Below are 23,200 nucleotides of genomic sequence, written 5' to 3' on the forward strand. Positions count from 1 at the left end.
ACAAGAAGGCATTTTCTGAGAGAAATACACAGCTTCTACTGCTGTGATGGTGTTTTTATCTTCAAATCAAAACAAAATAAATTTCAAGAGACTGTATAAAATTGGCTTGAACAAATTTGTTGTACTTCTATGAGGTTTTTCATTCATCCCAGTAGCAAAGGGACACGAAACTCAGGTTTTAATCCATAATTTACATACAGTATTTAAATTCTTTTGCAAAACTAAAGCTTATTACAGAAATGATGGTTTCCCAGGTGCACAAATTATTGAGAATTATAACATTAACAAAAAGGAACTAAGCCAGGTTGCATATAAAAATCTACACCTCCTAGGTGACTCTCAACAGGTTTTTTTCTAAACATTTTCTGACAGATAAAGTTTATTACCTTGTTTAACAATTTCCCATTTCAAAAAGTTAAGATTTTACTGAGCCTGTATATAAGAAATTAATTATACAATGACATGAACAGAACCTAAGAGAAAAGGGACTTTGTGCATGGCTGGTGATGAACTCATCGATTCTGCTGCGAAGTTCTCTTGAACACCTTATCAAATGCTGCTGATTTCTGGTCTGCATACAAATGTATTGATGTGCCAGAATGGAATCAAATTAGAATGTTTAGAGTAAAAGCCCATTTGCCATGCTTCAAATTGTTCATATTTACTTGGAGGCCTCAGGAGGGCATCTTAACCTTATAGTGTTATTATTTCAAATAGAAAAAGAGATTTTTAATGTTATTTGGAGAATGTCCCTTAGCTTGCAGACTGGGGGAAAATAAAAAGCAGAAGTGCTGCAACAAATATTTTGACAAGACCTGTGAACGAAAAATAACAAAATGTCTGAAGGGAATTTCCCATTAATCTGATTTATTTGGAAGCACATTTTCACAATAATAATTAAATTATCTAACGTTCGCTTACATTAAAAAGCGACCATCTGTAACTGTTCAATACTAGAAAAAAAGGTGAAGGAAAGGCCAATGTTTTAAACTAACATCACAGGGAAAAAGCAACAACTTCCAAACATCAAAGGAATACCATGATGTTTGACAGCTCCCTATGATGTCAGCTGTTTCATCTCCTAGTGAAGTTGGCAACAGAAATTCCAACATCTTCTGTGCAGTGGTGTCTTTAAAACTGTAACATATTTATTTGTTAGACCTCTATTCATCCGGGGTTTTGGATGTTTGAGTAAGAAAAACATCTGATAATTAAAGACTTGTGACACAGGAATCCATGTTTAGTACAGACAAGGAAGATAACAACTACATTTTCCAATGGAGGATTTTATCCAGGAAGTTCATCCACACCTTGCAAGTCTTCTGTGGGTGGAGGATACCAGGTATAACCAACTGAGATACCATTGAGCAAAATGCGTTTTTTTATCGGTTTTATTTCTCCTAGAAATGTCAGCACAGCACATTATATTGCCTGTAATTTTAATAGATAAACGAGACAATGATTCCATTGTTATTTTTTTTCTCAAAATGGTAGAATACATTTTCTTAAAAAGGTCTGCAAACATATTTACAAAAGTGTGAAATCAATAAATGCAGGCTCTTTATATTTTTACTGAACTTCCAAAGACTGACTGATATCCTAATTTTATTGGAAATCTGGTCCAAGGATGATACAAGAAATTAAATATCACACTCAGTTTTGCTTTTGTGTAGGATACCATGAAAAACAAATCAAATAGATAAAATATTTTAAAAATAACAAACTTATATTCCATGAAGCACATGAAGATATTTCAAAACCATTTCTTATATTTTCATTTCAGCTTTAAAACATCTCTTACTCTTTCTTAATGTTGTGTTAAAACGTGGGACACCATCTTACTTTTGGAAAGCCAGCTGCTGTAATGTCAGTATAAAGTAGCCACTAAAATATCATTCACAGTATCTGCATCACAGGAATGGACTTTTTTTTTTCCAAACAGGAGTAACAAAATTTGTGTTGTTGCCTTCATCTTTCACATTTTAAATACTATTGGCTGACAGAAATAAAGTGTAGTGTCATGCTTGGTTTACCTAAATCATTTATTTTGTAACTAATAAAAGTAAACAATTACCAGATACTGTATATATAGAGATATATAGCTATATGGCCACAAATAAACTATAGTAGAAAGTTATTTTGGTTTTGATAAAGTTAAGAAAAGCACATAAAATCATATTTCATTAATATTTTGTTTTATGGCCATCAATATTTTTTGTATTTTTTTTTTGTTTTGTTTCATCAACATAGCAAAATACAATCTTCTTATTAAACAATAATTATCAGATGGCAGACAATTCTTTTTTTATTGGTTTACATTGGCAGGTCACAGTCTAAAAGCACAACCACATCAGGCAGAAATTGCACACAGACCACCCTGGATTTTGAAGACGATTTTTTATGCTTCTACAAAAAGACCTTAATTTAAAACTGGGGACTGTAAGAAGTACTAAGTACATGGTTTTCTATTTTTTTAATAGGTAAGTAAACTAACAGAAATTTTAGTAGTTTATTTTGATTTCAGCTAAATTTTTAATGTCCGTGCTCGATGTTAGCAAACAAGCTTTAAACTTCTCACCAATCTTTTATTAGAAAAGTTCAATCACCCGATAAAACCCAGGTGATTTTTTTTCCCATCATGGAATACTGCAGATTTATTTCAATTTGGCCTGTTCCTCGCCTTTTTTTTTTTTGGTGTTGATATTGCATTTTTAACTCATTCCTGAAATCTGGAGGACATCTACATGTGATGACAGTCAAAATGTCAATATTTCTGTAAAAAAGGCTGTGGTGGGGCTGGCCCATAAATGTGCAGTTTTATTAATTGTAGAAGGCACCCTCATGTCTTCAAAAACCAGACTGGTCTTAAGATATTACTCTTTATTTGAGACAGTTACCATTACTTCATTAAAAAATGACAAAACAGCAATAAACATTTTAGCTCTTTAATGAGCAAAGATCAGGTCTCTTAACATTGGAATAATATTCGTTATCCAGATTATCTTTATTTCACTCAGTGACCAGTAATATGGCCAAGAAATACAAAGTAATTTTCCATCAAGTAGTATACAATTTTTGTGTGTAATAAGCTTTCATTCTTGAAAAAGAGTAACTGAAAAGAAATGTTTCTGTTACTGCAGTTAGTTTGTCAGAGAAAGTTCTTCGCATTATCTTACAAACTATCAAAATTGCTAGTAATTTGAAAAAATGTAAAAAAAAATCACATAACTTTAGTCTAATAGAAATATAGTACAGGTAAGAGAGAAAGTATTTATCAGGGGTGTGCTCTTAAGTCCATCTCAATTATTTCTTTTATATAAATGTACATCTGATTACATATACAAACATTTTGAAAGGACCATGGTATAGAATTACTGGAAAGCAACAGGGGAATGAAAAATTTCTTGTGATTTTAGAACACTCACTTCAAATCGCACAAACATATGTAGTATCCAGATTTTTAAATTTCCAGTTGTTGGCTCTTTCCCCATTCTCATATACCTTTTTTATTTTCTATACTCTTGCCATCTGGTCTAGATAATTAATTGGAATGACAAAGCTAATGTATAGCAAATAGGGAATTAACATATTAAAGTATTATAAGTAAACTTTGTAACATGCAACATGAGTTGAAACAATAAACTGAAAGGTGTAATCAGAGCAGTAATATTGGGGCACTTCTACATGGCAAAATGTCATTGCAATTAAATTTTTGGACACACTTTACCTTATCAATTTGAACAAAATACTCTGTAACTAAATCATAACAAATTATAAATCCTTCATCAAATGCGATTCCGTTATAGTTATTTCAAAGTTAGAACTTATTTAGGTGGAAAGGAAAAAGAACATTAATAGTATAAATTTTTTTGTCTGGGATTCCACCACTGTATACCTAGAGTGCCATGAATACCTTTAAGAACTGTTGCAATCCCTTCTCTTTCGGAAGCTACCGTGAAATATTTTAATGTAATTACTTTTGCCCCTTGAAAAAACTTCTTTAGGTTGTGCCAATTGATGGAGAAAGCTTCTATTAAAAACTCCAATGGGATGAGAAGAATTTTAATTACGGCTTAATCAGCAGCACAGCCACCAAGCATATAAATTATCATGCACATCGTGCTAAAAATATCCAGTTTCCTTTATTCCCACAACTTTTATACTGACAGCACTTAAGTGATAATGTTTTACCTGCCAGGCTGTAAAACTTCTCTGACTGGCAGATTTCAGCAAGAGCCCCTTTCTAAGGCCTTAACAGCATTGGTGCTTTGTGTACTTATTCAAATATGTAAATATGGTCTACACAAGAAAACAGGTCCAAATAAAAATTGGTGAAAATTATCTGACATTCCATTAGTGTGTCCCTTGTGCATATTTATAGGTTTTTAAAATTTTCAGTCATAGTTCTTTCCTGTTTGTGTTGCACATGCCTAATTCCATTATGTAACTTAAATCTTCAAAAAATTAATACTTGAATGTGAATGAAAAAGTATCATTCAGGACAACTGCTTCAAGCAATTGCAAACAGTTGGGTTTTTTGTTTTTGTTTCATTTTTTCTTTTGCTTTGTTTGTTTCTTAAGTTCATTTCATATATGTACAATTCATTTTTTTCAAAACCCCAAATGTTCTTGATATGTATATTCACATAATATTCCTCCATATTTAAATAGTAAGAGTCTTGTAGGTTGAAAGCCAAGTAATCTTCAGTAATATCACCTACTGTAATCCATCAAAAAATAAAGTTTGTTTCATCTTGTCTGGCTATACCCTGGTTGTTGAGTGTGAATGGGGGTGGGGATGAGGATGGGGCAGAGTATTGTTCTGTCCTCCGGTGAATGTGTTGAATGTGTGTAGGGGCTGAATCCCTGGTATAGTGTTGGGGATCATTGTGATGGTGTTGGGTGTCATTAAGGGGATATCATCAGGAGACCTTCTCATAGCTAGCGTGTAGTCTGGGGGACAGGCGGTCCTGAGAACCACCTCATGTGGATGGATGGACTCACATTCATGATCCAAGTCAGTGTGCTTCATTTGGAGGGACATTATCTCCTCTTCTTGTGCATGGGTGAGATCATTGGTAGTGGTACGTTGTGGGCTACATCTCCTGTGAACATCATGTCTCCGCTTGTCCTTTTTGTAGTACAACGCTGCAAAGGCCAAAATGTTCAGGAACAGCAAAGATGCGCCAACTGCGATAGTAACGCTCAATTCTGTTGAGTAGTCCCTTTGATCCACTGAAAATGGGCTTGGTTGTTGTTTGGGATCATCTTGTTTGGCTGTAGGAAAGGCTGAAGTAACTGAAACAGAATTTTTCCTTGTGGGTCTGAAAGTATTATCAGTCGATGGCACTTTAGTTGTGGTAGAGGTATACTGTGAAATGTCGTTAAGATTGTGCAGATGAGGTACCAGCTCCAACCAGAGGTTCACTTTATTGGCCCTATAGTGTTCTTTGACTCGTGGTTTTAATCCAATGTGAAGGTACAGCTGGTCTTTCTGAGAATATCTGGTCCATGCTACTTCTTCAAAACGATTTGGTTTTGTGTGGATGAATTTTGTGTCTTGCGGCACTGGTTGATTTGGGTCACTAAAAGAAAAAGATATCTCCAATGTTACAAAGCATTTCAAATGGAATTATAAAATTAACATAATTAGGACTTTATACTAAACGTTTAAGACTGCCTTTGGATGGAGCAGAATCTATTCCCTAAAATTAGAGGCTTTAACAATTTTGATTAGAAACAGCATTGTGCAAAAGAACTCTTTTTGACACAGACTTCGGCGACTTCCCTGGTTTTCCAAAATGTTGGGGTCTCACAGTGAGGGAAGAAGGTGTGGTGATGTGGACAAAGGTCTGTGAGAGAGCAGTGTGAGAGAACATTAAGATTTTCTTGTCTTTTTTAGCAGTATGAAGTTCATACATCTCTGCATTTCTGTTCCTGTGATCCTTCCAGAGGGGAAGGATCATGGCAGAGCACAACTCAGTGCCATGCATAGTCAAAAATAAGTGGTCAAACATAACAAAGGTTTTTGAACACCACTGATAAAAAAGGATTAATGAAAATGACCAAACTTTCCAAGTTTGAAGTCACATATTATATGGTCAGAAGTGGCAATTTAAGACAAAATGTGCTACTAAAATAAGCTGTAGTATGTTTCATGCAATATTTATATAATTTTCTGTCTCATTGGAGGAAAGTATCAGTGGTGGGGTAAAGGCAGGTACTAATGTATCTGATTTAACTATGCACATATATTAAATGCTTAGCTTTACACTCTTCCAGAGTTTCCTTAATTAGTTTTGTGTATATTTTAAAATTTCCTTGCAGAATGTCTGCAAAGATATTTTCCCCTCTTTTTTCTAAAACATGTAAGCGAGCCAAGGGACAGCAAACATAAATATCCAACTCAATTCTTAATCTCTTATTCATCCTAAAAGTACAGAAATTCCCAGGGGAGATAACAAATGGGAAGCCCCATTCCATCCAAAGTTTGCATACAAGACCATTCATTATCTGGTACTCACCCAGTTTTTGCAAAGTTTGTCCAGTACGTCATCACCACTGCACTTAGCATGACATCATTTTTGGAGAAATTACAAGGAAATAACTCAGTAGGACCAATCATGGGGATTCCTAGTACGTAAGGAACCTCATCTCCGTGGGCTGCATCTGCCCAAGCAGGTACCTGATCTGTCTGGCAATGGTGGTAGAAGGCATAGAAATACGTAGGCGATCCAAAATTCGAGTGAAGATCTGCAGTGGCCACTGCTGGTGCAACCCACTGGTGATCAGTAAACAAAGCCAGCAGCGTTTTCCTTCTGGTCTCAGGGTTGTGCCTGTCTGCCCAGTCTGTGTACATGAATTTAATGGTTTCCCTCAATATGTCTTTGCCTTCGGGGTATCCGTATAAGTTATCGACGAAATTAGAAACTGCAAAGTCAAAATCACTGGCTGATATGCCATCTTCGCTATCCACAATGTTTTCAACAAACTTCAACCCTTCCCCTTGGTTAACTCCCAGCATGATGTCATAGTTGAGGAATTCTCCTTGTTCCATCAAGATCTGAGGGTCGTCTGGTATCACGTCGCCGTCGATTACCGGTCCAAAGGCTATGTGGTATCTTGCTGGTTGGATGTCCTGGTCAACAAGTTCTCTGTAAGGCTTCTTCTGTAGACATTCTACCAGTTCCACAGTGTCTGACATGTTGCAACCAACTTTTGTAGCCAACATCCTGGCGTATTTTGCAGGCTGAAAGCTAACTGCCCAGCTGGAGAGAGCTGTTCCACTCTGAGCTATTGCTCTTTGAAAAAGTCCTGTGGGGAGAAATATTTGAAAACTACTGAAGCGACCTTGAAACAGCCACAGACTTTGAAAGATTCAAAGGAGTTCTTTGAAACAATAGTAAACTTTAACAGAAGAGATACCTGAATCTTAATAGTACTTAAATATACGGGACAGTGAGATCTGACTGCTGCTGTACCTACAGGTAATGTGCATAAAATAAATGCAATATGTGCTGAAGCAAATGATTCTCCCTCAATATAGTCCAGCTGAGGAACAGATTTTCAAAAGAAACTCAGGAAGAAAAAGGAGTGGCATTGCCTTATATAGGACAACACTATCAGGTTACAAAAAAAAATTCATAAAACACATTGTAGTTTGTAGGAAAAGCCATCAGGTCTCTGAAATGGGTTGAAGTTTTAGGCATTGTTCAAGCCATCAGCAGCACGCTTGCATACCACTATGTGAAATAGGTCTATTACATTTTTAATGTTTTCTTTGGGATTAAATTTGGTTTGAAAGGTGCAGTGCTTTTATGTTGCGTATCACTGCAAAAATTTGTATTCTGGAGTAATAGATGAGAAGGCACCAGGTAGCTATTAAATTTATAAGTGCCTAAGTCAAAATTCTTTCTTGTAAGGAACTTTTTTAAGGCAGGTTTATATTGATCATACTTACATAAAAAGGGAAATGATATATTTACATTATTTTGCTTTGTAATTCAGATATTTAAACATATGTTCAGGTATTCAGTTAAGGGAGAGAGAATGATGTGGCACTGCATATAAACTTGCAGTAAATCCCAAAGACTTCAGTACAATTAACTTGAATTTATGCTGATTTAATTAGCACTCTGGACCAGGAACTCTACCTAAAGAAATAAAAAAATACTTAAAATTTATTTTTTTCTCTCCCCTCTGTAAGGATTTTTAATACCCATTGTGGATGATAGCCTCATCCCCTTCTAGTCAGTGAATTAATACAATTATTTTGCTATTGGCTTTAATGCAGTCAGAATTTCATCCTTGTTCTGATACTTCTTATGCTCCCATTGCATTTTTCCACTCCATTTGAGGAGGGTACTTTGGGCTCTGAAAGAGACTACAAATCTGAACCTTATGCTCAGAAACTATATTTAGATAATTGAAATTGTATTTAATAGGTTAGACTATATAAGGTGATAATAATTATTATTAATTTATTATTATTATTAGTAGTAGTAGTAGCAGTAGTAGTAGTATATTGATAGTAATAATTATTATTTCGACTATAGGTGATAGTGGCCTTTCTGTTTTGTGAGGAGGTTTTTTTTCCATTTTTAAAGAAGTTAATTTCAGTATCATACCTTTTTCACAAACTGGAAAATATTTTATACTGAACCCTGACTCCTATAGGTCACTCTGGTTAATGTCTATAGTGTTCAAGAGTTATCCTGATTTAAAATATATGGGTCAAAATTTTGTTTTACTTGTGCTGATGGGCACCTGGAGTCATTCCACCATCTCTGGTAGAGTTATTTAGGAACTTGTTACTTAGGAAAGTGACACTTGGCCTCACTCAATTCCACCAGGAATCTCTGGTCCAATGCCTGATAAATAGCTGGATACTCCCACCAGAGGAGCTGGAGTCAAGGCACTCACCTTACCTCAGAAATTTATTCCAATAATGCACAAGATGGCTTTTGCTTTGATAAGCAACATATTTCTATTGATAAAAAACCTCCCTAGCCTCTAAATCAAATCAAAGAAATGCTTTTACAGCCTCTATTGCAGCACCAGACCCTGTACACTCAAAAACAAGTTGGAATCTGTTGCTGGCAGGAAACGTTTTACAAGCTTCTCAGGAATTTTTAAATCATTCTCGATTTTATTAGGTCCTAATCGAAAAGTCTTCACATTAGATAGGTGTAGACTGAAATGTGTCAACTCAAGCTTCTTAAACTTATGAGAAATCATATCCAAGATACTATTTTCTTGCAAGATATGAGTAAAAATAAGAATGAACTTGAGCTATAAACAGCTAAAATATATTTGCATGTTTATGAGGTCAGATACTGAACTACTATAAATCAGCTCAAAGTCAGTAGAATTACCACAGAGGATCCAGGCATTGTAATGAATGTAACTAAATGACAAAGCTGATTTTTCACAGAGATGTATTTCATGATAATTCATAATGTGTGTGGGTTTTTGCATATTGTGTAAATCTAGCTTTATTGCTTTATTAAATATGTCTGAACAAGGACAGAAAGTGTAAGCTACGTGTAAGAAAATGCTGATACAAACACTGTGGCTTGCTAAGTGCTACATAAACATCAGATGCTGGATTAAGTAAAAGTGGTCAAGTCCTTTGGCCATAAAACCATCTGAGGAAGTGAAGCTAAATATCCCTCCTTGTGCTGAAGAATGCTGACAGAGCTATTCCTCCACTCAAACCACTTGGTGAAAAATGAACAGTATGAAAAATTATTTTCATTCTGTCACAGAATTCGTGGCAGAAATTGTACCTCACAGGATGGAGAACTATATTTTTGTCTGATAATGTGTATGATTATTACTGCTTATGGGCTTCAGACAGATGGAAAGAAGATTTAAATGTTCAATGGGCCATAGTGCTTTGTGACCCTTATTCAATGTCTCACCACAGTAAATAATAATAATTTGCATATATTCATCTAAATTTTGAGAGCACTTTGTGAAGATGGGTGCTGCTCTGCCCACTTGCAGGTGGGTGGCTGTGAACAGCTCCATCTTGAAATAGGCTGAATTCTTCCTCTCACTGCCAAGGGAATCTTCCAGAGGGAAATGACAGAAGCAAGTGAGTTTCTGAATTTATAGCTTATGAAAGAGACTGGTTGATAATCATAGAATCACAGAATCCTGCAAGGGTTTGGGTTGGAAGGGAAGCTCACCCCGTTTCACTGCCTGCCATGGTCAGGGACACTTTCCATGATCCCAGGCTGCTCCAAGCCCTGTCCAACCTGTACTTGGACACTTCCAGGGATCCAGGGGCAGCCACAGCTTCTCTGGGCACCCTGTGCCAGGGCCTCACCACCCTCCCAGGAAAAAATTTCTTCATAATACCTGATCTAACCCTGCCCTCTGTCAGTTTAAAGCCATTCCCCCTTGTCCTACCACTATATGCTCTTGTAAAAAGTCCTTCTCCACCTCTCATATGCGAATGTGAAACAACATGAAACAAAAGGGGGTTTGGAAATGTTAAGAAATAACTTTTCTTATTTGAACCTGACCAATTTATATATATATATATTTTTTTTTTTTTCAAACGGCTGATCTAGCACCTCCAAATGAAACAACATACATGGGAGTGTGATGAGTTGTTCTGTTTAATCCAAATTTCATCAAAGCATGGGTTTGCTTCTAAAAGAAATCCTCAAAAATTTGCTTTTACTGAACCTTCTTCAGATCACTCAAAAATGCCTTGATCTGCTGTATTGGCAATTTAGTGCCTCAGTTTTCCCCAAACAAATTCTGCTCCTGGCAGAATTCTGGCTGTGTGTTGGGATATGACAGGGAATCATTTGCTGATAAGAGGCAACACAAGACTGTCCAAATGTTGTAAATGTGGCATTTTGCATTGATGTCATGTTACACCAAGAAGATTGGTTTTAACACCAAGTAAAGAGTTAGGGGAAGATAAACCAGGTGTCCTCATTCAACCTGGAGTTAATCCTTTAAGATAAAGCTGGTTTTTAGAGTTCTGATGAAAAAAGATGGTGCATTGAGACCCTCAGGTCACAGTGCAGTGAGATAATGCTTACATCTTGCTCTTACAAGCATCTTATTTTAAATATCTCCTATTAAGGTTCAGGTAGTTATGGAAGAAAAAAACAATTACATTAAAAAATGAAATTGTAAAAATAGACTAAAATTTAAGACCAGAGTCTTATTTTCCACTTAGCTCTTCTTGTAAAAGTTGTATTTTTCTCTCATTTAAAAAAGCGTAATGGCATGGTCTAAAGAATCTCTCCCTTCTATTGACCTCAGTGGTCTTTGTAACATGACTTTGGGGAAATGCAGCTCTTTTAATGTCAGCAGAATTACGTTTTTATGACCAGCCAATTAGTCCCCCATGGAGATACAGCAATATAAATTAGTGGAGGATTATATACACAGGGCACAGTGTGGTGTCCCTGGTAAAACTAATACAGATAAAAAAATATGTGAAAACAGTAAGACGAAAGTAACATGATCAATAAGCAGTAGCCATGCAAATGAGAGACACTGTGTGAAACTGTGGTGCAAAAATCATAGAGTAAGTTGGGTGCCTCAAACAGCATGATTTTAATTCCCTGCTGCCTGCCTCAACTAGAGAGAAAAGGTGTTAGCTATGGAATAGGAAAAAATATATAGAAGGAAATCCATTTGCAACTTGGATGCTTTGACAATTTTGGATCATGCATGCAAAACATTGAACCATTCTTTTATTAGATGATAGCAAGTGAAGTCCATGCATTTTCAGACAAAAGATTTCTCAACTAGTTGCTTGTTTCCTTCACACAAAATAATAGTTTTAAGCAATTCAGTTGTTAGCCTGAAAAGAGAAACAGTGTCATTTTAGTTTTCTTTAAATTCTGCTCCTCAGGAGAAACTAAACACGCCTTTCACAACTGTCTGAATAAAGATGACCTCATCTACTGTGAGCATGACTGACTGATTTTCCAAAAAAAGACACCCTTAGGTAGGAAAGAAAAGAGACAAAAATGATGCACCAAGAAAATGCTGTTCAGAAGTCTGCTATAAAGTGTTTCTACAAAGCTCCATAGGAAAAAGAAGAAAGTGACCCAAAATTTAAACATGCACAGAAGAGCTGAGGGAGAAGGAGGCTTAGACAGCCTTTAAAAAGTTTCTTAATATTGAGCTGAACTCAACAGTTCATAGAAACAAAGAGAATATACAGAACATCACATAGTACTAATGGTGGTGGCATGCAGACACCAAAATTGTCAAAATTTGCAACCTGCATAATACCTTTGGTTGAATTGCTCCAACGGTTACCTTCAGAATAATGGGATAAAGTCAAGAGATTGACGCATGAACCGCCTGCCCCAGATCCAAAAACAGTTATTCTCAATGGGTCACCACCAAAGAACCCAATATTTTCACTAGTCCATCGCAAAGCTTGAATTAGATCAAGGAGGCCATAGTTTCCTTTTGCTGCTTGGTCCCCAGTGCTCAGAAATCCTGTTAAAGTAAAAGAAAAGAGAAGGGGTTAGCAAGGGCTCTTCTGAGTGATCCTGTTAAAATCTTCCAAGCAAGATTTCAGAAGTATATGCCATTAAATATCATGTAACTACGTTATTTTCCATACTCCCTGGGATCAATTTGCAATTTTTTACTCCTCATGAAACAAAATATATTTGGTATCTGCTCTTTTGGCCCTGATAAATATATGTAGCAAAGATGAAGACACATCTCAGGCAAAATACTCCTCTAAATCTTAACAGGTTACTGTTTATTGCTTCCAAGATTTTATGTTGATTGTACTGGATTTAAGAGTAAAGGTTTAGGAAACAGATAAGATGCAGTTGTTTTGTACATAATTTGATGTGTGTTGCTTTTCTCTACTCAGATGCAGCCATGAGCTTTCCATGTGCTGAGATGCAATTATTACACTTCCCTCTAGACTCTGTTTAATCCTGTCCTGGCAACTAATTGTCTTTTACTTTTTTCTCCACCCAAAAATGCAGCTTATGTCACAGGACAAGCCAGGCTGAACAATGGGAACAGCTCTCAACTCCCCGAGCTCCATCCCACAGTCATTAACCTGAGTTAATTGAATCTACATTAAATGGATAAAGACAATTTAGGTTGTTTCCATGACCCCTTAAGAGCAAAAAGGTAAGAGCTCAGGGATAATCTGGAGAGCACTGCAATTGCTCCCTTTTATTCCTGGAGGAACAGAGTTGGAATGTGTCAGGTGCAGGGATGACTGTTCCACACTCTACTCCCAGCAGTGCCTTCACATTTAACATTGCTGTTACTCTTGTCATTAGAGACTTCTGGCTCTAAAAGATGCACAGCAAAAGCTCTGAAGAAAGTCTCTGTTGATAAAAGACATTGCTTTTGGACCCCATTTGCTGACATTTCCAATTTTCTCAGCTTAATAAACAAATGTTTAAATACTACCAGCATTATGAAGTAGTCTGTACCTCCATTTGCATATCAAACTGATTGATGCTCACTAAATCGTGTAACTGCTTTTCAGCACATGCTTTGTAGAGAAATGCAATGATTACAACAATTATTTCCACGTTAATTAGATATCAGTGGGTCTTCTAGTCTCGTCAAAGTTCTACTGATTCAACTCTCTTGAGTACAGCCAGCCTACTCAAAGGAAGTTTACAGTAGTTTTGCAGACAAATGGCACTCAAAGGAGTCCTACTCTTTCATTATGACAATAAAAGCAGCTTTTAAGACATTTCTAAGAAGACTCATGTGTGTATACATCTATATAGGAAGGATTTAACAAGAATACAGATAGGTGTACCTATATTCAGGGATATAACGAACGTGTCCTTTGTTTATTATTACTCTGATTTGGCTTCAAATTGCATTTGATGTTGTGCCCTATGTATAGAGACATTTATACTAACAGCTGTTCTTTGCTGTGAATGGCATTGAAAGCTCATTGGCCTCACTGCCTCAGCAGTTGAGCTCTGCTCCATTTAGGGTGAGTAGTTTTGTTTGTGTAGGTCAATCCTGATTTTTGTAACCAAGAGAGGGAAGAGCAAAGTGGCAAAAGGTGCCAGGCCAGCAATTCTCCCACTTCCAGACCTAATGTACCAAGTCTAATAGACATATTTCACTCATTGTATCTGTAGTAAATTGTTGCTCTATGCTAGACTTTACAATAACCACTCTTCTACAACTGAAACCTGCCATATTTATTACCTAACTGCATAAAAAGCAAAGTAGCATCACTACTATAGAAGAAAATACCCCCTTGGTAATCAGGAGAAGCCTAGGAAGGGAGACACAGTTATAATTCATTCATTCATTCATTCATTCATTCTCACTTTACTGCTACAGCTCAGCACTGAGTTGAGATGATGACGATGTTATTTTACTCTGCTTTGTGCTCCTTCACTTTGCTCCACGTGGCCAGAGGGTTGGTGTGCATGGCTGTGTAAAAGCATGGCCCCAGCACAGTCCTGCCTGCACAGGAACATCCATTCTTGTCTCCATGCTCCAGTTAAAAGGTGTTCTACATAAATATTTTTTAAGGACACAGAGAGATGGTGTCTTTGAATGTGATGGCAAATCTAATGAAAGGTCCCTAACCAGTGTCACTGCCTTTGTCAGCCTGCTTGGAGTTGAGAGATGGTAGCAGGGACTGTAACAAAATTAAAACATAGGGATTTATGGGTACTACAGGATCCTGTGGCTGTACATGCTGGGAAAATCTTTCCCTATCTTTGCATAAGTGCATGGCTGTGGAAATTCAGTGACAAATCAGTTCATCACATTAAGCTCATACATGGCTGCACTGATCCAAGGCATTGGAGGGACAGGCAGTCCCCAAAGCACAGGCAGCAACGAGATGAGAGCAGCTACAGCAGCTACCAAAACTGTGACATAAACATGTCCCTCTTTGCTTTTTTGCTTTCCCTGGCTTTCAGATTCCCTGAGCCTGGCCAGGACCTGCTCTCAGCAGAGCTGCAGCATTGCTTCAAAGAGATCCAATAGATTTCTCAAAATTATTCCAAGGCATTAATTAGGAAATTAGATGGTGGGGTTATAGCTGAGCTACACAGATCACTCTGAAGGAACACAAATATGAACACTCAAACTTTCAGAAAAAGTTTGTATACTATGCAGCAAAGTAGAAACCATAAGTCTTCCCCTGGAAAAGCAGCAGATTAAAATTGTAGACAAAGCCTTAGGGCAAACTCCTGGTGTCAAATCAGTTCATATCAGGTCTCATAGCTGGATGGGGAAATGAGAAATCCTTGGGAGACTATAAATGCACTACTTTTAAAGAATCTTCATGAATCTCCTGTTGCTTAAAGTAGATGTCAGGAACTTTGCATTCAGTTCAGGGAATGTGCCAGGAGGGGGAGCTTTCAGTTTATTTAAAAAAAAAAAAAAAAGGCAGTGTTAGTAATATTCTCCTCATTCATCTATATTAAACAAATTATGACTTGTGTCCAGAGCAACAGCTCTGATGCAGAAGAAATATCTCACGCCTCCTCAGCAAGAACCACACTGGCTGATTTCCATATCTGCACAAGATGGATGATGATTGATGTTGACTTTCATGACATGAAACATTTCTATCTCATTTTTCAGAACCATAAGAAGCCTGTTAATATCACCACCTGTTCATGCCTTTTTTTCTTGTACTCAGTGGTATCAGCATGGCTTAGGAGCATTCAGAATGTCATGAAATCAGAGATGGGATTGATAAAACAGATGAGGTTTTTCTTTTTCTTTCCAGTTTGTGGTTTTTTTTTTTTTTTTTTTTTCCCTAGTGAGGAGTGCCTCAATACAGATAAATGCATGGAAGTGAGGGAAGTGCTTTAACACCAGCCTCATCCCCAGCCTGTTGTTCTGTGGGTGCAGGTACTTATTCCTATTTATCACAGAGATAAAGCAGAGATTGGAACAGTATGTTTTGTCTTTATCCCAAGAGGAGCTTTCAGTGTGTAATGGATATAGATACCAAACATTTTGGTGCATTCCTATGACACAACCATTAAACCATCTACTTACTAAGCTTGCAATTTTGAGTCACTGAGAGAAACCTGCTCTTGCTGAAAAGGTCTTGTGTGTCTGAAAGCTTTCCTGTTTTTAAACTGTATCAGCTAGTCTATTAAAATATATTATCTCTTTCTGCACATACTGTCTTATTATTATCCTTGGATTGTCATCTCACCAAGAACGCTGCTATCATATTCTGCCACCTTTTGCTCTTGCAAAAAGAGGGAAGTAAATTATTCCTTATTTCAGTTATTCCAGGAAGACATTTACAAAAAACTCAGTTTTGCATTATTCTCTGAAAAGGTCAGATTGAGCTAATTTTGTTCCATAATTAAGTCCTTCTACTGGAAATATTCCAATCATCAGCTGAACAATTGCTATTTTATATTCTGAATGGAGAGGTTATCTCTTCTTTTATCTCCTCCACAGGAGCAGACTCTAATAGAATTATGGAAGTGAGGATGTGGTCTTTTGTGAGTTTAAGAAAGAGATTTATTAAGCTCATTTGGACCATTTCTCTGTTACATATCTGTTAGACAAATATGCAGAGAGTGCCACAACCAGGCCCTCTATTTTGTATTAAGATAAATTTTAATGCTTTGTAGGCTTATCTGCTTGGGTAATGATTTCTGCTTGCCATTCAGGCAATTTTTTTTCTAATATGATTCCAGCATTTTTGAAGAGTAAATAAAATAATGGGCTTGGGAAACTTAAAATATTTAGTTGAAAACCTTAGGTAGTTTGAATTATTTTAAGCTCTTGCCTAACTTGAAGATTCAAATTAATGCAGAGAAGGAGGCCAAGACAGAATTTTTCCTGTTGTAAGGGACTGCCACAAGCCAGTGATGCAGTGAGAAACAGGTGCAGGCTGGTGGGTATGAAAGTGCCATTTCACATCACAAGAGACCCAAGCCATCCCTCTAACGAGTTCTGTCTGAATGTTTGATGACACAGTGACCTTCGTGGCTGGATGAAGTAAGGGGTAGAATGTCTTGCTGGACACACACACAAAAAATATCTGCCTGTGAGAAAATACGAAGCAACAAATGCTACTCTAAAAATAAAGCACAAGAGCATATAAAAATTGGTCTGACATGCTTAAAGGGCTTTTTCCAAGAGTTTTGCCTCTGAAAGCAGTAACACTTAAGACTTTAATGATACCCACCTGTTTAGGAATGTGTTATAATAATTTAGCTTGGTTTCCAGTTACAATTCCCTGTGCAGTCAAATGCCAGCTTTAATTTTGTTAAAAGCAAATGTTAAATTGTACAAGTATAAATGCACCAATGCATAGTAGAAGAATGCAGAGTCGTTTTTGAGGGAAGAATTTGTATTCCCTCTGGATTCAATGCTTAGGACTTTAGTTCAACACCTTCTATTAATATTGAATGGTAATTGCCATGTACAGAAATTTTCCACTGCCCTTCAAACTCTACTTACTCAGATAGGAATGTGAGCAAGACAAGCAAATTTTAAGAGAGATGGATAAACTTAAAGAGCACATTTGTTTTCATCTTAGCCATTTCTCTAGAATTCACATCAGCTAAGTAATCTGAATGATTTACATGGGCAGCAGCACTGTGAACATTAATGTGCATGTGATATTCATGAAGCAGAGGATACTGCTCCTCGCTTTGCTGACCAGCACGTCCTAATTTTAATGGCATATTTTAGTTATGGATAGGGGATAAGGTGACTAAAAGAACTAGGAACTCCCTTAAGAAAAATGCAGGAGAGTATGAGCTATTCAGTGCATGAAAATATTCCTCTACAGACATCTGCAGTGTACCTCTGCTTGAGAATCAGACAAGCAAGTATTCTGAAAATGCTGCTCAAGCAGGTGTTTTGTATGAAATTCATTTCATATACAGAAAAGTGATTGCAGCATTAGCAAAGTTCCTGTCTGTTTCTGTAGCTTTCTGCCACATACACATTACTAATGAGATTAATGATTTCAGAAGTGCAAGATTTTAGCTTAACTCCATGGAATGTGTGTACTACCATGCTGCATCCTGATGCACTCTTTCCTGGCTGTTTCAGACCAGAGAATCACAGAATCAGGGAATTTTCAGATTGGAAAAGATCTTTAAGACCATTAACCCAGCACTGCCAAGCCAGCCACTAAACCAAGTCCCCATGAGCCACATCTAAACATGTTTTAAATCCCTCCAGGGATGGTGACTTCCTTGGGCAGTGCTGCTACCTCAACAGCAGCCTTTGGAAATTCCCCATCATTTCACCAAAGTAAACACTTTACAGGGTTGAAATAGTAAATATACAAGCTTGTCAATATATCATTTGGGATTTTGTAAGTATGCATGTTAGAAAGTGTGTGATGATCTATGAATTGAGCATTCGTGTACTGTTGCAATTTTTATCACTCCTCCCAGGGTACTAAACCCTTTGAATTAATATTGGTGAAGTGGTTGGGGCCTACAAAAGGGGTGGATATCTGAAGAAATTCCTGCCTGTGGGGGTGCTGAGAGCCTGGCACAGGTTGTCCAGAGAAGCTGTGGCTGCCCCTGGATCCCTGGAAGTGTCCAAGGCCAGGCTGGATGGGACTTGGAGCAACCTGGAGCAGTGGAAGGTGTCCCTGCCCATGGCAGGGGGGTTGGGCTAGATAATCTTTAAGGTCTAACACAATCCATTTTATGATTCTACAATTCTAAGCATCCTGTAGATGTTGAAACAGATTCTAAATCCATCATTCTTTGAAGGTTGTGAGAAGAGGGTGACTCTGCCTTTAAAGTTTCAGTAAAGAGATGATAAAAGTCTGGGAGTGCTTTGAAAATCAGTATCTGCTTCTCCTCCACATTGTCAGTGCTTATATCCCACTCTGCCTTTTCTGTCATGTCAGGACACTTGTGGGGAGGCTCTCAGTGCTGGGTATTTTCTGTGTGCATGATATTGATATTTCAGCCTTGTCCCTGTGACAATCCCATGGGTGCACAGGGTGTTGTGGTGTGGGGCAGGCTTGGGCAGAGGGAACAGGGATCAGAGGGGCTCTGTGCTCTCCAGCCCCTGCTCTGAGTACAGCACAGCCACATGAGAGATCAGCTCTGTGGTAACTTATTATAGATGATCTTTACTGGAGTCAAAGAAAAGTCTGATAACAATCTCAGAGACACTTTGAGAGCTCTGTAAGCAATGGGGCCAGTTCACAAGATGAGATCTTTAATACCGATTTCTGATTACGCTGTAAACGCTAAAGGAAAAGGAGGAGGTGAGTCCAGTGTCAGAAATAGAGCTGCAGATACTAACTCTACGAGATTTTAAGTGATATGTGCTGACACATGTTAGAAAGGAGAAGGGAGTCTTAAGAACTGATGGATGATATTATGGCATGGGTGGACATGAGCCAGTTGGAGTATCTTTGACTTTAATGTACCCTCTTCTTTGAAAAATGCAAGAAAAAAGATGGGGTTTGCTACAGAAAATAGCAGGTACTTATGAATATTCTCATTTTGGAGAAAAACAAGAAATTCTACTGCTATCTGAGAACATCTGCTTAAATGCCTTCCACAAGGTGAAAATAATAGTTATTACATGGCTGGGTTACGCTCTAGAGCGACTCAAGTTTTAGTTTAAAGCATTTATAAGTTGTATAAAGTCTCCACAGGAAATAAACATTCTTTTATGAAGCAATCCACTAGCAGTGCTCTTATGAAACACCATCTGAGAACTTTTACAAAAATAGAAATAAAATCATCCCTAAAAGACAGCATGGACAAACCAAAATCTTATAGGATAATGTGTGGAATAACAAAAATCAAACACGGGCTGATCCTTTCGAAACACTCAGCCAAAGCCCACACAGTAAGGAGAGAGAACAGAGCAGTCCACAGTCAAATCCAACACTTGACTGTCCTACTTGGCAGAGGAAAGCAATGCCCCGAGGGAGAGATTCTTATCTTCACCAGGATTGAGTGCACAGCTGTTCCAGCCCTACTTACTTCAACTAGTGCAATGAGCAGAATGAAGCAGCCCACTGCACATTGCACAAGTGTCTGCCCTTCGCTGGGGTCTCTCAGCACCCCCATGTTCAGCAGCAAGCTCAGGAACCAGGCATTAAGTTATGCTGGTCTTTCGTGCAATATTCCATAACTTTTAACTTTAGATGATACAATTCAAGGCAGCAGCTACAAACCCAGAAGAGGTTTTATAAAGGGGAGTTAACAAATATCAATGTTCTTAATGTGCAAGGCTTTAAAGGTGAGAACTGACCCCATAAAACTCTGCTTTCCATTTTCATTCAAAATTTGGGCAAAATGAGTTCATTATTTGAAGACAGCCCTAACGGGACTTGAAAATCTTTCAACCCAATATATCCAAGAGACTTTTTCTGTATTATAAGCTGTGTAATATGTGCAGCTAATTAGAATTACATGCAGTTCACGTATTTTAGGTAATATATTTTAATTTATTATTACATGCCAGAGAATATTTTTTCTGACTTTAGCCTGGAATTCATCTTCACTTTATAATGGTCAGTCTGGCTCCATATTAATACCATGCAGTTTGTCAGAATTTTGACTGTGTGGTAAATGAGAGAAAGGATGGGTTTAATCTCACTAGAAGGGAAAATTCATATTTTAGAAATTAAAAAAAAAAAATAATTAAAAGTTCCATTGAGAGGGACAGTGCTATAATTTTTGATTCTTCTTCCCAGTATTGAGATTTGCAATGAGGGTCCAATCAATGCTAATATATATTCTGTGAGCTGATGAAAAGGAAGTTAGAAGTCTTCATGTAAAACTTCATATGCAAATCACTAGTTAGAAGCTAGCAGCTACTTGGAAGTGCAATCTTTCAATCAGAACACAGAAATTGTGGTGCTAATTTACTGTGAACTCAAATTTCCTTATTTGAAAATAAATAGAAAAGATTAACCATTGGAGCAATTTATTAAGAACTCCATTCAGTATGTCATTGCTTGCATTCTTAAATCTCAACTGGAGGCCTTTGGAATGTGTGATTGTTGAGATAAGATTTAATTCAGGAAAGTTTTATGAACAACACAATACAGGTAGAGGTCACAAAAATCCTGCCTTGCCTTTGAATGTGTGAGTTAAACAACACATCAGATTTGAATAATCAAGATCTGGCTTGTGTGGCCTGCTCAGTGAAGACAATACTGGGAAATTAATAAATTTTGAGAAGGCCTGAGAAATAAAACCTTTTTGTTTTCCTTCTTTCTCTCTTCCCCCACCTTTCCTCTTCCCTTCTCTTTTTGCAAAGCTTAATCCTGTTTAACCATCATCAACATCATTCTTGGAGTTCTGTTATTCCTGTGGATTTCTATCTGTGTCCATCCTGCATTTATGACTTAACCCATCCTTGGGAACACGTGGCAGTATTTTTACCCCAGTGATAACAACCTGCCAGCTCTCTCCATCTGCTCTAGGGGTGAAAACTCCTTGTCCTGCCTGTGCCAGCCCCCCACACCTGAGCAGACTGGGAATGTTCTCACTCAGAGAAAAGGACTTTAGCCAAGTGAGAAAGCTAAGAAATAGAGCAGGTTTTCCACTTTATACCTGTTGACCTCTCAAAGTCTGTGGGCTTCTTATCAGTGGTAAAAGATCATTCAGAAGAGCAAACCAATTAAAAGCAAACACAATCGTGTTTTTTGATCATCTGAGCCACGAGGGAAAACTTGGGGAGGTCTGTAATAAATATGTGTTGTAAACAACTATTTTAATCCACAGGCTTTTGCTAGTGGGATTCTTATGCTGTTTTCATTGCTATTAACTGAGCACCAGAAACATTTGTAAGAGCATATATGCCCAGATACAGGCATCAGATCTAATTTTCTGGTAAATATATATCAGTTCTGGTAAAATGTGAAGTAACTAAGAATTAACTGCATCACCATATGCCTGTTCTCTTCCTACACAGCATCCTGCCACTCCTAGTATAATTTTTTGCTTTCTGCTGTGTCTGAATTTCTATTCCAGACAGCAAGGTGCTTTATTTCTTTTCACTGTGATTTTACTCTGCTGCAAGACACATTTTGTGTCTTAAAGGCAGGGAGCTGAAGAAAAGTCAAGGATGGGATGAGGGTAGCTGTTACAGAGATGGTAACTGCCATTTACCCAAAAAATGATTGCTATTAAACTATTCCTTCCCAGCAGAATCCTGAGGGATTTGGCTACTGCTGATGGTACAGCTGTTAAACAAAACAGTAGGACATAAAAGATATGTATTAATTTATAAATCATACACACAACTCCTGCCTATGTCTTCAGAGTGGTCTTGTAGAATACCTCATCACATACATATCTCCTAACTTTTCTAGCAATAATTTAAATAAATACAAGATGTCAAAGAATTATCCTTAGTCCATGGAAAAGGAAGGAAAAAAAGACTCAAATCCACACAAAGTTAATTGAGGCTAGAATTACTGAAGCTCTGTCTATTGCAGTTTCACATTGGTGCACTTCAATTAAGGCATAATAGGAGTGAAAAGTAATTTATACTTATAGATTAGATGTCGTCTGTGAAAAATCGCCGATTAACTCACAGTGGGTTTCTGCAGCACCAGGACAAGCCTTGCAGAGCTCTGATTTCACTTTCCAGTTGGCACCTTGGTACCACAACAGCAAAGCTGGAATACTTTTATTTAGAGGTATTTAGAGGTCAAAAATGCTTCAGCACAAGGACACACACAGACTGATGATATCAGCGTGTTGATATCCAGGCTTCACCAAATAAAGTTCCATTCCCCAAAATAATAAAGTTCCATTCCCCAAAAGAGTACTAGCACAAAAACGCCTCTACTGTTTGCAACACCAACCTAAAGCCTTTACTTGCTCACATTTTATTCTGTTTAATTACAGTCAGAGAATTCTTTGAAAGGCTACATATTGCAACCTCAACTAAATGCAGGGCTCCAGTTTTCTGTTGGATGTTGCATCCTGTCCCCTACTTCATCTGAAAGTGATGGACCAGGGTCACTGTTCTGCTAAATCTAATTCTAGTCAAGTCAAGAAAACTTGCCAGGTCAAACCAAGGGTGTCATTCCAGGCCTTTCATCTTTTGAGATATGTAAAAGCATCACATTAGTGACTACATTCACAGCATCAAACATACAGCATCAACAAAGTGTCTCTACTAAGTAATATTTAATGGGTAGCATAAAATAATTGATGTTTCATAGAATTAAGAGTGTGAGATGAATTAGTATGTGAGATGACTG

General features: G+C 37.4%; 1 protein-coding gene across 12 annotated transcripts in view; it reads right to left on the bottom strand.

The window, feature by feature from the left end:
- Window positions 1-1,373: 1,373 nt before the first annotated feature.
- The window catches only part of NLGN1 (neuroligin 1), a 379,078-nt gene continuing 357,251 nt past the window's right edge, over window positions 1,374-23,200 (bottom strand). For 9 of the 12 annotated variants that reach the window (XM_033068727.2, XM_033068728.2, XM_033068729.2 and 6 more), the window contains 3 exons: window positions 12,274-12,486; window positions 6,525-7,314; window positions 1,374-5,585 (listed from right to left, as the gene is read on the bottom strand). In XM_033068727.2, the coding sequence (XP_032924618.1) occupies window positions 4,763-5,585; window positions 6,525-7,314; window positions 12,274-12,486 (1,826 nt within the window). In that variant the 3' untranslated portion in view covers window positions 1,374-4,762. The remainder of the gene's footprint in view (window positions 5,586-6,524; window positions 7,315-12,273; window positions 12,487-23,200) is intronic. The other 3 variants (XM_033068732.2, XM_033068737.2, XM_033068735.2) reach the window with 1 other exon arrangement.

Source organism: Catharus ustulatus, chromosome 10 (genome assembly GCF_009819885.2).
Source record: "Catharus ustulatus isolate bCatUst1 chromosome 10, bCatUst1.pri.v2, whole genome shotgun sequence".
NCBI classification, from domain to species: domain Eukaryota; kingdom Metazoa; phylum Chordata; class Aves; order Passeriformes; family Turdidae; genus Catharus; species Catharus ustulatus.